Below are 22,203 nucleotides of genomic sequence, written 5' to 3'. Positions count from 1 at the left end.
TTTACTAACACTCTATAAGAGCTAAGAATATTTTAGGAATGAAAGAGGTTAATTTGAGCTGAAACAAGAAATTGCATAAAAACAAACACTTCAACAGAGCACTATAGCTACAAGGTACTTTCAGAGGAATTATCTTATTGGACCCACAGAACAACCGTCTAGGTGGGTGGTGGGATCCCGTTTTACGAAGGAGAAAACTGAGGTTTAGAAGGTTAATAAGTTCTTCCAAATTCACAGGAAAAGGGGTAGATCCAGGACTTGAATCTGGATCTTCTAAGTTCAATCTCTAGGTTTCTTTCACTTTGTCATAGTGTTTGAAGAGTTTTGAGGTGAAGAGCAGAGGAATATTTTCACCAATTTCAAACTTTTTATATCTTTATATACCTTTATTTTCATTTTCTTTGGTTTGTCTTAAGTCATGTCCATGTTAAAATCCTAAGTTAAATATTTAAATCCTAAGCTAAATAAATAAAAATACTACGGTAAATATAAGTAAATAAAAATATTTTATCTTGTTTTTTGATGACAAAACCATTTACAGCTATGAATTTACTTTATGAGAATTACTCTGTCCACATTTCATAGATTTTTGATATGCAGCATTTTCATTATTGAAGACTAACTCTATTTTAAGATTTTGTCAATAACCAGGTATTCTTAGAATTAATCTATTTTCAGACTCTTTATTTAGGTGTTAAATTGTTATTGAGTAAAGATAAGATTTATTAAAACACGGACTGGCCATCATCCATTTTCTTTATTACAAATAAATTTAATATAAATAAAACTAACATTTAATTTTAATATACATACATTAAATTCTTGATCTTCTTCAACAATACTACTCAGGAAAAGAAACAATTTTTATATCACCTAGCTAGATGGTTAAAGCACAGTGAAAATATAGCACAGTTGTGCATTTAATCTCTCATGGAGAAACTGCATGAAAGAAAACTATTCTATGATCAAAGACTGATCCATAATCCCAGTGGCCATCTCATAAGCGCAGCTTATTAAATAAAGAAGTTTTAGCAAGATCCATCAACTCTACCAGAAAAAGACTCAATGCAAAGATACTTTTGTCAGCAGATGTAAAAGACACATGTCTGGCAGAATCTGAACCAACGTATCTGACCTACAACAATCTAAGTAAATGCAATAGACATACCTGTTCTTCATGAGGCGGACCTCCCTCTTTCGTGCTGCCTCTTCTGCAGGCTGTGTAGGAAGTGCTGGGGAGGATGCCATAACAACTCCAGGGGCAATGGTGCTTGTGGGTGCTGTGCGAATCTGGTATGTCTGTACATCTCCAGAGGCAGCTGAAAAAAACAGCATGGTGTAAGTCACTGAAGCATGGTGACTTGGTAAAACTACGTATCCATCATCGGTCTAAACATACATTTGGATTAAAAGGGGAAAAAAGGAACAAATGATTCAGACTAAAATTTGAAAGAATCAACAAAATTCTTTGGGTCATCATTGAGAAATAATTCCCAATTTAATGTATTTATTAGTATAGACACTTGGGTGAAACACGTCTTAACCTATGTTTGCTGGGTCTTATATTTAGCTTTCACTGGAATGCAGGTCTATTCTGCTGTTAACATGCTTACCAACCTTACGTCTAAAGGTAATAGGGCACAGCTTGGATGATCTTCCTAGATAGAGTCCTCAATGTCTTCCTTTGATATTGGTAAGTTCATATTAAAAAATTTCAAGTAGACTCTTGCCACGACATAAAAACGACCATGATTTTTCATAAAATAGCAAAATGGAAGAGAAAATAAAGCATTATGGTCAACTATCATAAATTTCTAATTGAAACAAAACTGAAAGTATGAAAAAGTGTACCACTTGATGCCAACATTATTATTTGTAAACATTGTTTTAATGTAAATGATAATGGCTAAATAAATGGATGGTTTATTTTTCTAACTAAATGATCCATCATTTGTGGGAAAAAACCAATCACTATTTGTCAAACTGCTTTTTAAACACCTTAATAATATGCTCTCCTAAGAATAAGGAACCTAACATTATCTGAAAGAATTTGAAGCTCTTTATAAAATTATCCATATTTGTCATTAGTATCAATTAAAATGTGTAGTTTGAGTGTAAAACATTTATATACTAAACATGTTACCATCTTCAAACTGACGTTCAGAATTCAAATGCACTGACATCCTGCTTTACAATTTGTGAGTACCTGCATGTAAAGTGAAAAGCTGTTTTACTCCCATTAGTAAGCAAAATACTATCTTCTTCAAATATTATGTTTAGTAACAGAATACATTCTGTAAATACATTAGGCCCTTTAAATAAATTATGACTCTCTCTAGTTGGTACTTTAGGATTATTCAAAAATTATCACCCACGGGGAAGGGCCACAACTGTCATTACCTAGCAGAGCAAACACAGTATTATTAATGAAAATATTTTTAGAAACAGATTTATTATTTCCTCAATATGCACATTTTCAATCTGACATAAATCATATTCTTAAAATGTTCTGATGATTCAAAGAAAAATGGTCAACTCCTATCCATAAAGATCCCTGAAACAAATAGGAAGAAAACAAAAAAATTAAATTAAAAAATAAAACAGAAAAAAGCTATTTCTATAATTCATTCAGGATTTAACTACTACTTTTTCTCCATAGACCAGTAAACTTGCATACTGGTATAAGATATGTCAGAATAGAATGCTTTTATCTGAAATAAAAAATGATCTTAGAAATGATGTAAATTTCTTTTGAATAAAAAGCAGAGAAACAGAATTTTGAACCTCCAGAGATTCTTATCAGTGATTTAGTACAACTCTCAGTTGACACGTGAAAAAAAATGAGGCCTAGAGAAGTTGGCTCTTACTCAAGGTCACATAGCAAATCTATGCAGTTATCTCTAGACTCTCGCTTTCCTAAATCCAGATTTCATTGTCTTTCCCTCCAACCTACTCTGTTTCTCCTATCCCCAAATGCTAAAGGTGTTCAAGATAGATGTTATATTTTTAAAACGTAAAATAGTTGTTTTTATGCCATGACATTTTGGTCCAATTGAAATAATGGAAGAGTTCATCGAAATTACTACCTACAATAAAGAAAAATAAACTACATTTTAACAATGCTTTGCAGTGTCATACTTACTTTTCCTGAGTTTATAAAATTTTAACCTTTCAAAGAACTGACCACACCTGTAAATTCTGAATTCTCTTACCTTGAACAACAACTTGGTTGCTGGGCACTAAAATCTGCTGTCCATCAGTGGTCTGTGCATACTGCAGAATGGTGGTAGCCGGCTGTGTAGCAGCTGCATTGGTCATGGTTAATGTTTGCAGGCCCTGTACCCCATCCGTACCATTGTTAGCCAGTTGTATTGCTCCTCCCTGGGTAATGGCAACTAAAACCCAATGGATTTTGTTGTTACAAGTTTAATACCATACAAGACTTTTATAATACATAAAATTCAAAGTAGAATAATTTGCAAGACATAATCTAGGAGAAATTATTACAGCAAATAACATTGCCAAGAAGGATTTGGTATACTCAGGTAACTTTCTGCTCGGGAAACCCATATCCAATTCCTATAATATAAATGCACTCTATGAACCACATCATTTCTAATAATGTCTGTTAACAATCAAAAAATAGATTAATGAGAAAATGTTAAATTCCTTTTGAAGTTACTTGGTTCAGGGGAGGTACCACTTTGTAATCCATACTTCCTTTATTCTAACATTAACTACATAATATTTTATTTTTATTTTTTTAATTTTATTTATTTATTTTTTCCCCCAAAGCCCCAGTAGACAGTTGTATGTCATAGCTGCACATCCTTCTAGTTGCTGTACGTGGGACGTGGCCTCAGCATGGCCAGAGGAGCGATGCGTTGGTGCGCACCCAGGATCCGAACCGAGGCTGCCAGTAGCCAAGCGCGAGCACTTAACCGCTAAGCCATGGGGCCGGCCCACTACATAATATTTTAATTGTCTAATATTTGCTGCCCCACTAGTATATACATTTCTTCAGGGTAGGAAATGTGATTTTTCTTCTCTACTTTCATGTACTTAGCATAGAAGTAGGCATGTAATAGGTACCCAATAAATGGTTGTTTTAATGCATAATTAATAAAGCAATTCAGTAGTGCATTCTGTTCTGTAACTCAGCTAGCAATGCATAAACTATAACAAAAGTCCACTCAATGAAAGAACTGAAATGTCCTATGAAACTTTATCACAGTCTCTCAGAGTTTAAAATTAGAGCTCAAGATCATCATTAAGAAAAAAAATATTTTACTGCTATTTCTAAGTTACATATTCAAGCATTCTCATATAGGATCTTTTGTTGATTATTCACTAATTAACCACACTTGTCATGCATCTGTTATAAAGTAATAAACTCTGGCTCATACTAATAGATACTTCACTTTATAAAAAAACTGAATTCACCTTTATGCTACAGTATAAAGTGTTAATAAAAAGAAATAGATTATTATTTTATTTGGAAGAAGCAATCCTTTAGATACCAGACACCACCAGAGATGGGTGGTTGGATCCTTCTCTAGATACTCTCCCTGTTAGAGTTCAAGTTTTCCAGAAAGAGGACTAAAAATCACAACATTATATATAAACTTGCATAATGATTTCAACTGAATAAGTCAACAACTCGGGCTTAAGCATTTTACTTTTTGTCTGTTAGAAGGAATTAGTTTGGGATCAATTGTCAGCCAGCTCTGGGTAACTAATATCCTGAGTCATCTGTATATGGAAAATTGATTATCTACTGTTCAGTCAAGAAATAATAACAGTTAATGGCTATGATTTGGTTTAGCAAATGAGACCTGTGGAAATTAAGATACTGGCATATACAATCCATCCACTTTAGCTAATCCCATAAGTTTTACTTATCTTAGACAAGAAAAAACAAAGGAATATGTAAGAACTATTCTGAGATTAACATTGCAGGATACCCTGAAAGAATCAGAAGGTTAACAGAATCAAACCACAATTTCTTATATAGAGTTAATAAGCAAATTCCACTGTATTTAACACACACAGCAACTAGATTTCAGAAGATCTGGGATCTAGTCCAAGTTCCATCACTAAACTGTTATTTGAATCTGTTACCTCTTCTGTAAAAATAAAAATAGGTCTAGCCACTAAGTACAATTGTTGGAAAAATCAAGTTAGATCACGTATATGAAAGTACTCTGACAACTGAATTCTGATCCTATCAAATATGGTTTTTCTCTATCATATTTATTTATACACTTGATTATTCCAAAAGGATTTTGAATAGTATTCAATAAAACTAAATTCATTAAAACAAGAAGGAAAAGATAGAAGTCAAGTAACTGATGTGTCTCTACGTGTATACAATGATTCTACCAGAAAATCTACAAGAAGGAAAGAATACAATTAAACATAAACCTAGCTGAGATTCTGAGCAGCCAAAATAAAGCGGAGAACATCATGGGTTACAGTTTCATTTAGTGAAACAAAAAATTCAAGTTCAAAATGGTAAGACACGTTTTTCTACCTAAGAAATAGAATCTCTCAAACAAGACTTTATTATCGGGGGTAGTGAACCAAGTAATGGGTAAAACCAGTTAACAGTATTAATAAAAAAAAAGTAACCAATTTATGGAAGGAATACAAATCGGTGCAGCCACTGGGAAGGGCAATTGGGCAGGATATGCTTGGATTCGGATGCTCTCCCACCAAGACACTACTACACATATGAGAACATTCATGTAGCATTGTTTGAAACAGTAGAAATGTCCAAAACATTCATCAGTGTGTGTGAAATATTTAAATAAATGTTATATTTATACAGTGAAACACAATGTAGCTGTTAAAGAAACAATATACATAACTATATGTGTACATATGTCTACGGTATATAATGTAGGTCTCATTTGTATAAAAATATATAACAGGTGTATGTATAAATAAAATAAAAAAGAATGGAAGAATATATACCAAACTCTTACGACCGTGGAGGGATGAAAAGGATTTTTACTTTTTTACTAATACTATATACCTCCGCCATTTGAATTTTCACAACCATGTATTTGTTTTATGTTAAGAAATATATAAATGTTGTATATGTAAGTAGTCGTATTGGTTCTTAATAACAATCAAGGACATGTTAAATCAGTTCCATCAAGGCCATATGTGTACATACAGAGAGAATAAGGGATAAAGATATTGAATAAAGCTTTAAAAAATCTCAAAGTATTAACCTTTTAAAACTAGCAATGTTCAGTTGCTGGAGGAGAGCACTGTGCCAAGTTAAACATCTACTTTTCTAAACTTCGCTTCCCTATTTGAGATTCTGCTATGCCTCTTTCCTCAAGAGCATATTTTCTGGTTCAAGTGAGATTCGCTGTAGTAAGTGAATCACTGTTACTAACAGGAGTATGCTGTATCCCTCAGGTGTGCTGAAGTAGGGGAAAAATAAAGGTCATGTATCAATGTCTTAGAACACACGTCTTGAATAACTCAAATTATTTGGATATAAGGCTAAAAAATACACCCATCCACATATATAGATAGTACCTGTGTATCTCTGCCAACAAAGAACTTAAGAAGGAAAAGATGATTGAACTCTATGAAGCTTACAGAGTACACAACAAGCTTAGCCAAAAATGCCTTCATTCTACTTACTATCAAAAGTTTCAGCTTTGGGAGGGCTAAAAATGTCTGCTACTTGGGAATTTGTTTTCAATACAGTTGGAATGCAAATTAGTGTTATGCAAACCAAGGTTGAGCTGTAATTGGAAAACTATGAACTTGGGAGTCAAACTTACATACATATTTCTGACACAGACTACCCCAGGGCATTAGAAAACTAATGCAGCAAAGGAGTTTCAATGTGCACATTTAATTTGTAATTGAGGAAGAGAGGGGGAAGACTGGATAATGGGCAGGACTTAATGAAGAAATCAAATGTGTAAGGCACTCTGGGAGGCAAAAAAATATTGGGAAAAGAGAAAAAAGTACCATTCACACAAATGCCTTTGATCAAATAAAACCAGAACTCAAAAGTACTTTGTAATAGGTTTCGGTGAAACATAAGAAGAGAGACCTAAGTATCAGACAGAGACATCACAGAAATGAAATCTTTGATAATTCTGCAAAAGAAATCTTTTCTTTCTGTGAACCAAAAAGCAAAGTATCCTCTTAATTTCAGCAGTCCTTATGTTGACACAATCATAATTCACTAAACTATCTTTTATATCAAAAGGAATAATAATTGAATGCACTAGTAGAGTACAACCAAGCCTCTCCACCCCCACCACAAAACATTAAATATGATTTTAAAATGCTACTTTTAGAAAGGAAGATAAATTATTAAAATAGATGAATAATGAGGGGCCGGCCCGGTGGCGCAAGCGGTTGGGTGCATGCGCTCTACTTGGCAAGCCATGCTGTGGCGGCGTCCCCTATAGAGTGGAGGAAGATGGGCATGGATGTTAGCCCAGGGCCAGTCTTCCTCAGCAAAAAGAGGAGGATTAGCAGATGTTAGCTCAGGGCCGATCTTCCTCACAAAAAAAAAATAAATAAATAAACAGATGAATAATAAGACCATTTTTGGCCTTAAACATAATCAAAGAATGATTATTTTCTTTATCTGAAAAAACTCATGTTCTCTATTAACATCATATGTTATATGAGAACTAAAATCTAGAGTTTCAAGTACTGGTTCAGAACACTTCTTAGACTCTCCATGCATCTGCACAAAACAAAGGGCCATCTAAAGGGCTACACAGCCTGAGCAATCCTAACTAAAACCCTGAAGAAAGAAAGTACTTCCATTACAGAACTTCACATACTGAACAGTAAAGGAAATACAATAATGGCAGCCAAGACTGAGAAAAGAGCTTGCACTTATATGATTCCTTTCAGGAGGATCCAGCCATGCATTTCTTGTCTCACTTTTCAAAACAGAAACATCTATTACTCACTATATTGTCCACTGCTGGTTTGGTAAATCGGAGTCGGCACCGTCACAGTGGTGATGGCAGGTGCTGAAGTCTCCTCTTCAGACTTCTCTTCTTCAATCCTTGGCACTCCTGGTGCATCAGAAGATAAGTCATTCAAAATTTTCCTAGTAAAATAAAGAACTATATTAATTAAAATAAAAGTAACATTAACTGGCTAAATACACATAATAGGAAAAGATCAGAAAACTGGCAGAAAGCTGCTAGTGCTTAGCACAGAAGTTTAAAATGTAAGAATTTACAAGAATAAACTAAAAATGGATCAGGGTTCTATATGTCAAAATGAAACAATTTGAGGACTAGAAAAAATAAATTTTTCATCAACAGATGAACTTCCCTTTAACTTGAATATAAAGAAAGACTAGGATTCAAAATCCAGGTGCAAGTAAAGAGATTAATAAAATTTACTACAGAAAAAAAATCCTTTTGCATGGCAAAGAACACCAAAAATAAAGTCAAAAGACGATCAACAACACTAGGAGAAAATGTTTACGTTTATTACAGATAAAAGCCCAATATCCCCAATATAGAAAGAATTCTTAAAAACTGAGGGAAAAAAAGAGCCAAACCCTGACTTATAACTTCTCACTTTTCAGATTGGTAAAACTAAAAAAAGTGTAACAATATATTCTGTTAACAAAGTTGTGAGAAAACAGACACTCTCATACACTGCTGTTGGGACCACCTGCAGAGAAGGAAAGTGGTGACAGCTAACGAAACTGTATGTGTCTACACAGCAATCTTACTTCTTGGAATTTACCCTGAAGATACACGTCCAACAGGATGAAAATACAGATGCATGAGGCTATTCCCGGTAGCACTGTGAGTAATAGCAAAATACTGGAAGCAATCTCCATGCCCACACACAGGAGTATGAACCATGGTCCATCCAATAATGGATAAAGCATGGCATTTTTTGTACAGGAAAGAAAGTGAAATAAGAAAACATACATGTACCTGCTCATCTGTTCAAGAAAAAAATTGGAAAGGATAAACTAGACGGAGTTCAATGAGATTAGACAGCTACTGGGGGTGGGTGGGAAAGCAGAAAGGATTGAAAGAGTAAAGGGGGGTGCACTTCTGATTATGTATATATTTTTGTATAATTCTGATTTTTGGAACCGTGTTAATGTTTCATATATTCAGAAAAAGGAAATGATATCAACAAGGATGAGGGAAAAATTCTAAAATGGAACACAAACAAAAACAAATGAACCTTACCATACTTCAAATGCTTAACATAATCACAGAAGAGAGGAAAAAAATCCTAACCCAAGTAATTTTTGACATCTTAAATTTCTAACAAACCAGTTTGAATTAATAATAACTTAGCTTCGACAGTCTGCCAAAACTCTGCCCCTTTATGCTGTTATTGTGACAAACTACGTGTTCATATATTGTGTGCTCATTAACAGATTTACAATTATTATTTTATGCTTTTGTCTTTCAAATAATTTAGGGAAAAAAGAGGACTCAGAAAGCAAAACTATAATGATACTCACTTTTGTATTCACCTTTATATATGACCTCATAATTACCTTATTGGTATTGCAGAAAATTTCTACATTATCTCTTTAAATATTCCCTTTCTCCCAGTCTGCCCTCTGGAAATTCTAGAAATGCCTCCCTGGAGGACCTCCCTCTATTCTCCATGACTTTCACCTCATACATTTCTACTGGTTTCTGCTCTCCATTCCCAGTTACTTTCTTTGTTCTCTTCCAGTTTATCAATTCCCTCACCAGCTACTTGTATCTAGTTTATCCCACTTACTATTTCTCTTTTATAATTCCACTGATTGTATCTCTCACTTCCAAGATTTCTTACTCATTGTTTTCCATATCTGCCTGTTCTCATTTAGTAAACTCCTATTCTGATTGTAAGGATGATTTTCTCTCCTTTATTGCTTTGTGAATGAGAAACATAACCATCTCAAACAGCTTGTGGACTCAGTGGTCAGCAGATCACACTTTGGAATCACTGCTCTGGAGTACTGTTTCTCAAACTTCAGCATACAAAAGAAGCACTTGAAGAGCATGTTAAAACACAGATTCCCAGGTCCCCTCCCCAGAGATTCCATGGTTAGGTATAGGGTAGGCTCCCGGGAATTTGCATTTCTAACGAGATGCTGATTTACTAATCTGATTTTTGGACCACATTTTGAGTAGTACTGGTCTCGAAAGTTTTTCAAACTGAGGTCACATTCCATGTGTGGGCCATGAAAACAATTAAGTATGTTACAACCAATATATAAAAACAAAAAATAGCTGAACATCACACATGATAAGGATGAGTATTGCTTTGTGTAACTTTTGCTTCCGATGCCTATATATGTGTGTATGTGTAATTGTATGCATAGAGAATTGTAACATATATTTCTTATTGTGGATTGTGTAAAAAAAAAAAAGTTTAAAAGCTATTACTCTAGACCCGCAAATAAATCTACCCTTTTGCATGAAGCCAGTGATCCTTCTTGGTCTTCTCTTTCCAGTTTCTCAAATTGTTGCTCTGGACCATCTTGATCATTCTCCCCTTGGAGACAGTTCCCTTTCTCTTAAAGTATCTTCCAGATGTCGTCTGAACAGTGGGGTAGATTCCCTCCCTTAATCTACACATAGGTTTTTACCAATGTAGCCTTACAGTGTACTGGCTTTTTGGTAATCATATCTCATCAATGGTAATTAAAGAACATAATTATCTTTTTCAAATGAATTCTTAATCCAGAATCCTGTACTGGAATAACTGGTTTTATTTTAAACTCAAGTTCAGAAGTTTTACACTTATCACCAGCATTTCCTCCTTTTGTTTCAGTCTATTTCCCTTGGCTGCTATGATCTTTCAGAGTACTATACTCCCACCCATTAGGGTCCCCAAAGGTTCTGTCATTTGCAATTTGATAAGCATGGCTTCTATGTTTCTCAGCAAATTTCTGGTAAAAATATGAAGCCAGACGAGACAAGCGAGAGCCCTTCAAGGACTCCCTCGGGGTATAAATTAATCACTATAAAGCTGGGTTGTTCCAATAAAAACTCATCTTGTATTATCAATCAATCTCCATCTCTCCAACTTCACAAGCATATCATAAGGACTTTGTTAAAGACCTTGTTATAATCAAGTCATAGAGGCTAGGTTTCAAGAATTCATCAACTTAAAAGAAAAAATGGTACACCCCCACTGTGGAGGTTTGATTGTATGGGAGGATACCACTACCTTTCATGAAAGTAGCCCTTTCTCTACATATGTGTGGTCTCAGGCATCTTCTATTTGATTATTAATTAAAGTGTTATTATTTAAAAGATCTTTGATGGGATATAGGTTACAAGGAATTAAGGCAAATGAAAGATTTTTTTCAATATAAACCTCAGCTTTCATAAAGTCTACAGATTTGCCTAGAATTTATATAGAGAGAAGCCATGTAGCTTGTTTCTTAATACCTGGTAGGATTTGCTTCAGGATTAAATGTGTTATATACTAACATGAGATATACTTCAAAGTTAAAATCTAAAACTAGCTATATTTTAAAAAATGAAATTATGAGTATAAACGCATACAACACATACTTGGTAACATAAAATTTCTTAAGACCTCAACATCAATTTAATTGGATCCTTAACTTAATTGTGAGGATAGAGAAAAGGGCTAGCTTAGTAGCCAAGTGGAAAAAAAAAATTAACCATCCCTTTGAAAAGCAGGAATATACACAAACAGAAATAATTTAGGCTAATAATAGGGAAGAATATTGGGGCCAGCACAACGGCGTAGTGGTTACATTTGCTTGTTCCCCCTCAGTGGCCTGGAGTTCGCCACTTTGAATCCTGGGCGTGGACCTACTCACTGCTCATCAAGCCATGCGGAGGCGGCGTCCCACATAGAATAGCTACAACTCTACAACTATGATACCCAACTATGTACTGGGGGTTTGGGGAGAAAAAAGAAAGAAGAGGAAGACTGGCAACAGATGTTAGCACAGGGCCAATCGTCCTCAAAAAAATAAAAACTAAGGAAGAATACCACAAGTTTGCAGTTTATTAACCTCTGAAGTAAGCTCATGAAGATTTGTAGAACTGCTCTTCCTGGAGATATTCAGTGTGGAGCCAATTTCTACATATTTAAAAAAATGGTTTTGGTTCACTTTGGAGGCAGAGCATGGACTAGTCAATTTCTACAGCTGAACACAAAATCTACAATAAGTGTCCCTAAAATTAGGGGATATCAGCAAAGCATCACCCTGAAGCAACTATTAAATTAACGGTTACTTGCTAAGTATCACGGCTTAAGAAATAGTCTGCAAATGTGCTGCTAAGTAGATAAACAGTATAGTCTCAGAACTGACATATAACTAGAAAATGCTATAACCTTAAAAAAAATAAAAAGTTTGGAATACATTTTTGATAAAGATTTTATTTATTTATTTATTTTCCCCCCAAAGCCCCAGTAGATAGTTGTATGTCACAGCTGCACATCCTTCTAGTTGCTGTATGTGGGACGTGGCCCCAGCATGGCCGAAGAAGCGGTGCGTTGGTGCACACCCGGGATCTGAACCCGGGCTGCCAGCAGCGGAGCGCGCGCACTTAACTGCTAAGCCATGGGGCCGGCCCTCCAAACTTTTTAATAGAAAAGCAGCAGCCAGTATGGTCGACATAAACAGAAGCAGAAAAAAAAAATCAGTGTTTATCCAGGACTGTTGTGAGTAAGAAGTGCTCTTATTCTGTATGATAAGCTTCAACTTATTTGAGAGAAGTAACTCAAGATGAAGAGAAGTAAGCTATATGCTACTGAATTGTGCAGCTCACTGGTCTTCTGAACTCATCTGCCACTACCCAAGGCTTCCTGTACCTCTTTGATTCTAAATTCTTTTAACCATTAAATTCCATACCTGTAGGAAGGCCTTCTTGAAAGAATTTCTCTTCGTTTTTGGGAATCAGTTACACTATCCACTGACTCCTGTGAATCTTCACTTTCTGCAATAGTTGAAATCTGAAAATAAAGAAGAACTTTATCTTGATAATCAAATTTTAGTTCCCATAAAATTTTTATAAATTTTAAGAAAAAGTCAAATACCAAAGGACATACATAAACCTTGTACATGCTTCGGTAGGAAAAACAAAAGTTTTTATGGGAGATGACCACACTAATCACTTTCCTCTCCCCTTTATTTATCCTACAGAAGTCAGAGGACCTAAAAAATTTTTGTCAAAACCAAACTCAGCTTAATCTCTTTTCAGGACTTCCTGAATTCATCAATATTACTTGTCAGTTGTTTTCTTATAGTTGTTAGAATACAAGTACCAAGTAAGATAAGGTTTCTGACATGAAGGATAGAACAAATGACTAAATATTTGGTCATATAAGTCTATACAGTGACTATACAAATATTTTCCTTTAACTGCTGTATAAATTACTTGTGAATATATTTACAATTGTACAAATAAGGTCAGTGCCCCCCCACCATGTTCCAGATGACTGTTTCTAGCAAGTTAGGAAGAAACCCTCTGCTACAAATGGACACATTTCAGAGCTGGCATTCTATGATTTTTATTAAGCAAAAAATCAAGGTAAAGAACTGTGCATTTCTGGAAAGTAACCCTGGACTGAAAAGTAATGACAATAAGTTGAATAAAGATTTTACATGGGATGATAAAAATAGCAACCAGTGTTTACTGAGGACTTACTATGTGCCAGGTGCTACGCTAAAGCACATACATATATGACATTACTTAATACTAATACCGGTAACTACAGGTGCTACATAAGTATGATTATTATATCCATTTTATAGATGGAAAAATTAAGACACAAAGAGGTTAAGTAACTCACCCAAGTCACAAAGCTAGGAAGCAGTGGAGCCACTGTCAATACTCGGTATCTCAGTTTTAGACATCCTTACCAGCATCTAAATCCTGTTGGTTCCTATCTCAAACCAGTTTTGTCAGAAGCAGCAACCCAGAGGTGTTTTTAGACTAAAGTTCCCTCACCTAGGCAAGCCTGTCTGTCAAATTTTTACTGCCAAGTCTCTCTAGTCTGATCAGCAGGAGCTCCTGCTCTTCCTGAACTAGGTGCACATGATACTGTCAGAAGGGGAGCCAGATTTAACCAAAGCAAAAGGGTCTGTGTGGGTTAGCTCCACATCAAAATTTATGAAAGCGGCAGTAAGAAAAAACATCTCCCGAAGTACTCGAGAAATCCCGAAGGTCCTCTTAATGTGGTCTGAGCCTAAGCATTCTGGAGACGGGGGACTCGCTGACAGGGCTTTGAGATATGCACTCACTTTACAATGAAATTAGGTAAATGCTTCATAAAACGTACCTGCAATAAGTAATGTGCCTTATCCAAACACTTTAACGTCTCAGAAGCATAGTCTTAAAGACCTAAAAATTAACAGGCACATTTATGCATCCAGAAATGACAGACAAAGAGATAGGCAAGGCTGAATTTAGTCTGTGATTCTCTGCAGACTCATAATGCTGTAGTTATCGCCAGAGGAGAACACAGAACAATTTCCCACTGATCCGTAGCTGCCGTAACTAGCCCACTCAGCAGTCTCTGCGAAAAGGCCTTAGCTGAGGGTCAGAATTTCAAGGAAGAACACCGAACTCAAAGCGGACAGTACTGTGACAAGTGTTTTCTAACCTTCATCAATACTTCTCAGAACGTTGGTTCCTCTATTGTTCTTTCTGCCTTCTTTGCTTGACCCTCATCCTTATACACCCTTCTTTTAAGGACATATAGTGACTTAGGTATACTCTCCCAAGTTGAAAGTCATTAAAACCACAACTTTAAGACATGCTACACAAACCACCTATAGGAAGTTTTGAAATGAAATAAATTAATGTTGCCTTTTTATAATAGGGCCTTTGATATATATATTTTTTCAAACTCAGTGGATCTATTGCTTTTAATGGAAAAAAGCCCCCCTTCCTCTGAACTAAAAGATTCTGTCAATTCAGACAGAGGGAATTAACTTACCCCTATACAGTGATTATAACTTTTTAAATGTAAAGGAAATTCACAAATATTCAATACCACATAATGAATGTAACATTTCCTCTTTGGGAATACTATCCAGGGAGAACTCAGAAGTATGAAGCCAATTGCTATGGACTACCAAAAAACAAAAACAAAAAACACACTGGGGGCTCATATTTCTGAGACCAATAAAAATCATGTCAAAAATCCTTTTCATAAAAAAATTAATTATAGTTTAATATATATTTAATAGGTTATTAAAAATAACCATATGAAAAATTATATCCTGATGTATCATAGACTACCATCACATTCCAATGATAAAGCCCCTTCCTCTAGTCCTCACCTCCCATCATCTCTCTTATTAAACCTTTCCTGAGCTCCTTAGATAGGTCTTCAACCTGGGCCACTTATAAGTCAAATTTTCAGAAAGCCAAACCACCACTTGCAGATGTAAGGTTTTAGATCTGTATTTCTCAACTTCCTTTTAGTTTGTTAAAAACCCATACTTTCTGTTTATAAGGGGGAAAAAAAACCCTCCTATTTTGCTGTTATTTTAAGTTTCAAAATAAAATATATACAGTGATTAGAACCAAATGAAAGCAATGGTATTATTAGATGTTTTCTCAAACTATACACAGTCCCCTAGAAACTTAAGTACTTTCCCTGTGTAGAGTTCAGACTCATGGTTTAGGTACAGTTTTTTAATTACTGGATCAAGAATTTTTTTTTTTTTTTTGTGAGGAAGATCAGCCCTGAGCTAGCATCCATGCCAATCCTCCTCTTTTTGCTGAGGAAGACTGGCTCTGAGCTAACATCTATTGCCAATCCTCCTCCTTTTTTTGCCCCCAAAGCCCCAGTAGATAGTTGTATGTCATAGTTGCACATCCTTCTAGTTGCCGTATGTGGGACGCGGTCTCAGCATGGCTGGAGAAGCAGTGCGTCAGTGCGAGCCCGGGATCCAAACCTGGGTCGCCAGTAGTGGAGCGCGAGCACTTAACAACTTAGCCACGGGGCCGGCCCCCTGGATCAAGAATTTTAATAAAAGTCTAGAGCAATGATCAAACTCTTGATCTGCAGATCTCCCTCATAAACAAGAAAATTTTACATAAACATATATATTTCTTGTTTGTAAATTTTATGTGTTATAAAACAAAATAATTTTTAAAGATAGGATAAGTATAAACATTAAAATACCTTTGTAAATTTCTTAAAATCATTTAATTTTTCATAATAGTGAGACTGATGTTATCTAGTAAGCTTCATTAACAAATCATTTAATATTTTATGACAGAGATTCAAAAATCTGATTCCAAGCTCGGGCCTTTTGAAATATGATTTTAACATCTGCTATTGCTGAAAAAGAGAGCTCATGTGTGTGTATATATATATATATATATATATATATATAAATAAAAGTAAGTGCATTTTTTGCTGGGCTTACTAAATAAATCAATCATTTTTCACTTTCATCTACCAATTATAAAACTTTTGATGAGATTTATCTAGTGTATCTTCACCTCCCTGGCTCTCAGTTACTGTATGCTAATAGAAGATGCTATAGTTCCATATTTTATCAAATAAGTTCAATACCTACTGAAACTCTAGAAGACTTAATAGTTCAGAAAATTCTATTTCCAGGGTTTTAAAAGTATACTTATTCGAGTTTTTAGGTGACAAATTTACATTGTTTGCAGTTAAATAAAAAGTATGGAAACATTTCCAAACCTCTGTTTTCAAAATGCTCTCTCCACAGCCCAGGCTTTTTCAAAACGCAGGTGCCCTCTCATGCACTGTTAAAATGTCACTTTCTTCCAGAAAGGATAGTTGAAATGGATTTATGTTTTTAAAAAATAACTGTTAGTGGGGCCGGCCCAGTGGTGTAGTGGTTGAGTTCGCGCACTCCGCTTCGGCAGCCTAGGGTTCGTGGGTTGGCGTCCTGGGCGTGCACTTGAGCACCACTCTTCGGGCTATGTGCGGTGGCGTCCCGCATATGGGATGGAGGAAGATGGGCATGGTGTTGGCTCGGAGCTAATCTTCCCCAGCAAAAAGAGGAAAATTGGCAACAGACGTTAGCTCAGAGCCAATTTTCCTCACCAAAAATAAATAAATAAATAAATAAAACTGTTAGTAATATATCCCTTGCAAGTCCTTACTTGCCATCATTGAAAAGATCAGAAACTTTGGAACACTTGTCTTCTGTAAAAACAAACAAGTAGTGCATCCTTCTGTGAGACAACTCTGAAATAGTTTGCTATAAGATAACCACTGAATCTCTATGTTGCACGAAAGATTTTTATTGTTGTCCCCTTCACATCACAAAGTATCGTGAGGATTCTATCAAAGATTTCATCTCCAGCCCCTCTCCCCTTGCTCACTTTATGCGAGCCCCATCTTCTTGCTACTCCTGAGAGTAAAGTGTCTGTCACTTTTGAGACCTTGCGTCTGCTTTGATTACCTGTATGGCTCGCCTCCTTCCCTGCCTTCTGGTTCCTGACCACCCTACATAATATAGAGCACCTTCCCCCACACCATTCTCTATCCCTTTCCCCTGCTTTAGTCATCTTCCCAGCACTTGTCCTCACCTGACATATTTTATTTTTTCATTGTCTCTTCACTCAAATGTGATCTTCATGAGAATAGGGAAGTATTATTTGTTCACTGCTGTCTTTCACAGCACCTAGAACAGTGACTGGCACATAGCATGTGATCAATAAAAATTCACTGCAGGAATGAATGTAATAATTTAAGGTAACATAATCCACAAATCCTCTGACACATTTAAACTGCACTATATTGAAAATGTGTCCAAAAGCAACAAACAAAAAGTGAGGATGTCACTGTTAACGTCTATACATTTGTGTAACTCCCATTACTTTTGTGGGGATTCTCACATAATCTTTGAGATTTGACCTATACATATACATAAGAATAAAGTTAGGGCACCAATGTCAAGCCATATATAAAATATTAGTACAGCTTAGTCTCTAATATTCTTAGATTAAAAAATATAAACAGAAGTCCTAATATCTTATTCTCACATTAAGAGAAATGTACTTTGCCTATTTTGCAAACTCTGTTCCAGAATACTAATATTCTCTCGTCTAGAAGTCTGAGGGACAATTTCTTTCCTTGTTTGATCACCTCTTCTGATGCAAACTACTTCCTAGTTATTAATACTAATTACTGTTAACCAGGTGAAATGATCATTAAAGTTTAATAGATTCTCCATGGTTCAGGCTTTTTAAAGAAAAAATACAATATTTGCGTCTCTATTTTTAGAATTCAGGCTTTCAATTATAAGCGTAGCTCACCTCAACAGAAAAATGTGTTCTTGAAAAGATAAATACATATTTCTATAAAGTTAATGGCTGTATAACCCCCAGGTCCAAATTATTATTATTACTGCCACAAAGTAAAGAGTAAAATTAAGAATACATTCAATCATTAAATCTCACATATGATAACCAAAAATTGTAATCTTAACAAATTTTGTGGCTATAATTTTGGTAATTTTTGTGTGTTCTTTATAGAAAGACCTCCTACTACAAGTGACAAAGAAGCAGCAAAGGTTAAGGTGAGGTCTGGAATCTAGGTCTCCTGACTGGCAAGTCAGGTTCTCCCCACTGTTATCGAGAGAAAGATCAGAGTGGGGAAGTAGTAGTGCCAAGTATGGAGAATAGTAGGGTAGCATTCAATGAAACAAAAACTGAGGCAAATGAAGGACACTGTTGCTCAGTCAGTGTGATTCCACTGAAATATGAAATTCTTTTGGTGTTTACCTGGACAACACTATCTCCTACTTGGTAACAAATTTCATTCCCAGTATCTTTCAGTATGGAAATTTAGACAACTTGATGATTACACATGAAAACATTCTATTTTTTTTCCCCACTTAACTGTCCAAGCAAACCAAAAGCACAAGGCCACAATGAAGCAGAGGCGGGTACCAGGGGTTCCGTGACTCAGGAGTGCAATACGGCTGACAAAATCTAATACGCATGTCCTTTGATGACATTAACAGAATGCTTCCGGGACAAAGGAGGTACTTCTCACCCCTACAAATATCAATCAGTCTGGCTACGACACTCAAGGAAACACAGCAGCTCTCACACACGAGAAGACAACAAGGATGGTGAAGAGGAATCAAAGCTACACCATGTAATAAACAGCTGAAGAAAAACAGGCATTTATTTAGTCTGGACTTTTTTTTAATGGGAAGGGTGCAGGAGATGGGGAAGAGAAAGAAAAGGAGTTAAACTTGCTTACTCACTTTCAGAGGACAGAACTGGGACCACTAGGTAAACGTTTTAGAACGGTATATTCTGGCCCACCACAGGGAAGAATACTTTGGCAATTACGCCTAATTATAAACCAGTTACCTCAGGAGATAGCGCTTCCTTTGAAGTGTTCCAGTAATGCTGGACCATCACCATTTGGAGGAGGGGAGAAAGACTATATAGGGAAATTTGGCAATAGACTAAGGGCTGGGTAGGTAACAAATGTGGCCTAGACCTAGAAGATCTCTAAGATTTTTATTCATACCTTGAATTCCATGTTTATAGAGAAGGTCAAAGATATAAAGAATAATTTCTCACCTTCCTTTCTAAAAATAGTTCTCTCCAAATCTAGGACCTAGGACTCACCTGAGTTCCGGAGAAAAGTCTTTTTAAGTCCTTACAGGAAGACTGTGAAGCAAAAAATATGAAATGGGAGGCTGGGGTTATGGCCTACTTGAATGGATGTTCAAGTCTTGTTTCTTCAATAAGCTCATTGAAAAGATGTATACTGCTCTAGGTTCCTACAATTAAGTAGAGTAGTCACCTTCCGAGGTCTACGTGTCTTTATCCTCTTTGGTTCCAACCCAAAGGAACAATCTCTCCAAAGAATAAGATAACAGGTGTAGTATAATCCCTGATTTTTAAGGTGTACTTTCTGAATACATCATTAGTTCAAAGATATATACTCTAACTTAGAACCCTAAACGTAGCTGGTTTTACAAATGCTTTTCGTGATCTCTAATGCAAATAATATCTTAGATAAGGTTATTAATTAATTCTTGACAAGGGTTTATTTTTTTCCAATTACATGTTTAGAAAATAATTACAAAGTTATTATTTTTGTATCTCAATTTTCCTTAACTGAGGTACATCAGCCTTACAGTCTCTCCCAAACATTTCCACTTTATCCCAAGTACTTAATGATTTTCCCCAACCAATTCTTTTTCTTCTATAGCTTAAGAAAAAGTCTTTTTCTATGTCTGTTCCTATGTATATGTTCCTATACATAAGGTGACTATACAGATGCTGCATATTCCCTTACCATAAAATAACATTAAACTCTGAACTACATATGTTCCTATTTTCATAACTAATGAAAGGAGAGAGATATGGCTATAAACAACAGTTATGAAGGTAGATGCACAACTTTTTATACACATACCTGAACTGTCTGGACTTGTGGAGACTGAATAACTGATGGCTGGGCCGCCTGAATAACTCCATGGACTTGAACTGTCTGCCCATTGGGCAGCTGTACTAAAGTTACGGTGGGAGCAGATGATGTTGCGTGAGCTGCTGGCATAGATACCTACAGTGTTGAACATGGAAAAAAATTACTATCACAGATACTTCCTTGGGAGTACTCATGTTAAATATGAAGCAACTTTTTAGCAGCAAAAAGATGATCTTTCTGCTAGGTAAGTATTTCACTGATGTGAAAAAGACTAATGAGTAAATTTAATATTCTTCTTTAAAAAAGACTACAAATGCCCCCCCCACCCCCCTATTTTTCAACTCCTCCCAAGTGACAAAAACCAAAAGCTACTTTAATGTAATCACAATAAATACACAGACTTCCTCGGAACACTAACTGTCATGTCACATGTACGGTGCTCTACATTTTCTCACCTGCCTTCATACCCAGGGTCTCACTCTGCTCTTTGAAGAAATCAGGACTGGGTAATAAGCACTATCTCCATTTCAGAGACAGAAATAGCAAGTGCGAGAAGAGATTAAGTAACTTACCGAAGGTCAAGAGATATGCTAGCCTTGAAGAAACATAAAGGTCTTCAGAATGTCATGCATTAAATAAACCATGCTCTAAAATATAACTGCTCTCAAACTGGTGCAAAACTTAGTTATTAATCTAGAACAAACAGATCTTACAATATACAGCATAGTTTTCTCTTTTACACTAATTACAAGTATGCCTTTCATTAATGAAAATGTATTAACAGGTATTATAACTGAAAATTTCTATCCCCCCCACCCCCCTAAAATCACTAAACTGGTAATAGCTGATATTTTAAGGATTTATTTTCCTCTTCAAAGACTAAAAAAGCAGAGTTGAGAGAATATAAGACATCAATTTTCTCCTGAGGAACAAAGAAGGCACTATTTTACTGAGTCAATATCCAGGTTAAGAGGGCTCTTAGGTTCTACTTGTCTACCTGATGGTACTTATTGTTCCTATGCTTGAACACACTCGGGAGTAGGAATTTTATTTGCTCCTTTGGCAAACAGTTATTGGGAACCTATGTGCCAGGAACAATGTGAGAATTGAAACTACAAAAACGAGAAAGACATAGGTTTTTGCCCTTAAGGAAATTATTGGGGTACATGTGTGAAGGAATGGGGAAAAGAACACGAATAAATATAATTCAGTGAAGTGATGAAGTTTGCAAAGAGAAAAATGGACACGCTGAGGAGAGCTAGCCCACTCCATCCAAGATGAGGGGAGGCTACCACGGAAGAATGTGAATTTGAAAAACAATACAAGTTAGGCATGTTATTATTGCAGGAGAGAGGCACAGAACTTCAGGCAGAAAGGGCAGCACTGGCAAAAGCAAAGAGAAATAGCATGGTCTTTACATGGCAGAGAGGGATGACCAGCCATCAGTACCACTGGAGCATATGTAGGAAGTGAGGAGAGATGAAGCAAGAGAGGTAGGCAATGGCTAGACGGGCTAGTCATGACAAACCTTCTCTGGCACATTAAAGAACTTGCATTTTATCCTGAGGAGATGAGAAAAGGCCCTGAAGGGCTTCTGAATTCCTGAATATCGTGATGAGGTTTGCATTTTAGATAGTTCACTTCAGTGGCAGTGCGAAACATTTATTTCAAAAGAAGAAAAAAGTGAAGGTGAGGAGGCCAACTGAGAAAGCCTATATAATAGTTAAGGTAAGATGATAAAGGCCAGAAATAGGCACTAGCTGTGGTAGAGATGGGAATGAGAGA

The 22,203-nt window shown here is 35.9% G+C and overlaps 1 protein-coding gene across 7 annotated transcripts in view; it reads right to left on the bottom strand.

Annotated features, from left to right (window-relative positions):
* CREB1 (cAMP responsive element binding protein 1) overlaps positions 1 to 22,203 on the bottom strand; it is a 62,086-nt gene that overhangs the window by 17,040 nt on the left and 22,843 nt on the right. For 4 of the 7 annotated variants that reach the window (XR_009221460.1, XM_058549703.1, XM_058549702.1 and 1 more), the window contains exons 3-8: positions 20,407 to 20,553; positions 19,611 to 19,652; positions 12,875 to 12,975; positions 7,965 to 8,107; positions 3,213 to 3,395; positions 1,169 to 1,319 (exon numbers count right to left, since the gene is read on the bottom strand). Coding sequence is in view for 6 of the 7 variants with exons in the window: in XM_058549703.1 (XP_058405686.1) it covers positions 1,169 to 1,319; positions 3,213 to 3,395; positions 7,965 to 8,107; positions 12,875 to 12,975; positions 19,611 to 19,652; positions 20,407 to 20,553 (767 nt within the window). In the remaining variant the exon portion in view is untranslated. Of the gene's footprint in view, positions 1 to 1,168; positions 1,320 to 2,143; positions 2,207 to 3,212; positions 3,396 to 7,964; positions 8,108 to 12,874; positions 12,976 to 19,610; positions 19,653 to 20,406; positions 20,554 to 22,203 lie in introns of those variants that run through there. The other 3 variants (XM_058549705.1, XM_058549706.1, XM_058549707.1) reach the window with 3 other exon arrangements.

The sequence above is a fragment of the Diceros bicornis genome, chromosome 10, assembly GCF_020826845.1.
Source record: "Diceros bicornis minor isolate mBicDic1 chromosome 10, mDicBic1.mat.cur, whole genome shotgun sequence".
NCBI classification, from domain to species: domain Eukaryota; kingdom Metazoa; phylum Chordata; class Mammalia; order Perissodactyla; family Rhinocerotidae; genus Diceros; species Diceros bicornis.
The sequence above is the reverse complement of the archived record's forward strand: the minus strand, read 5'-3'. Positions and strand labels throughout refer to the sequence as shown.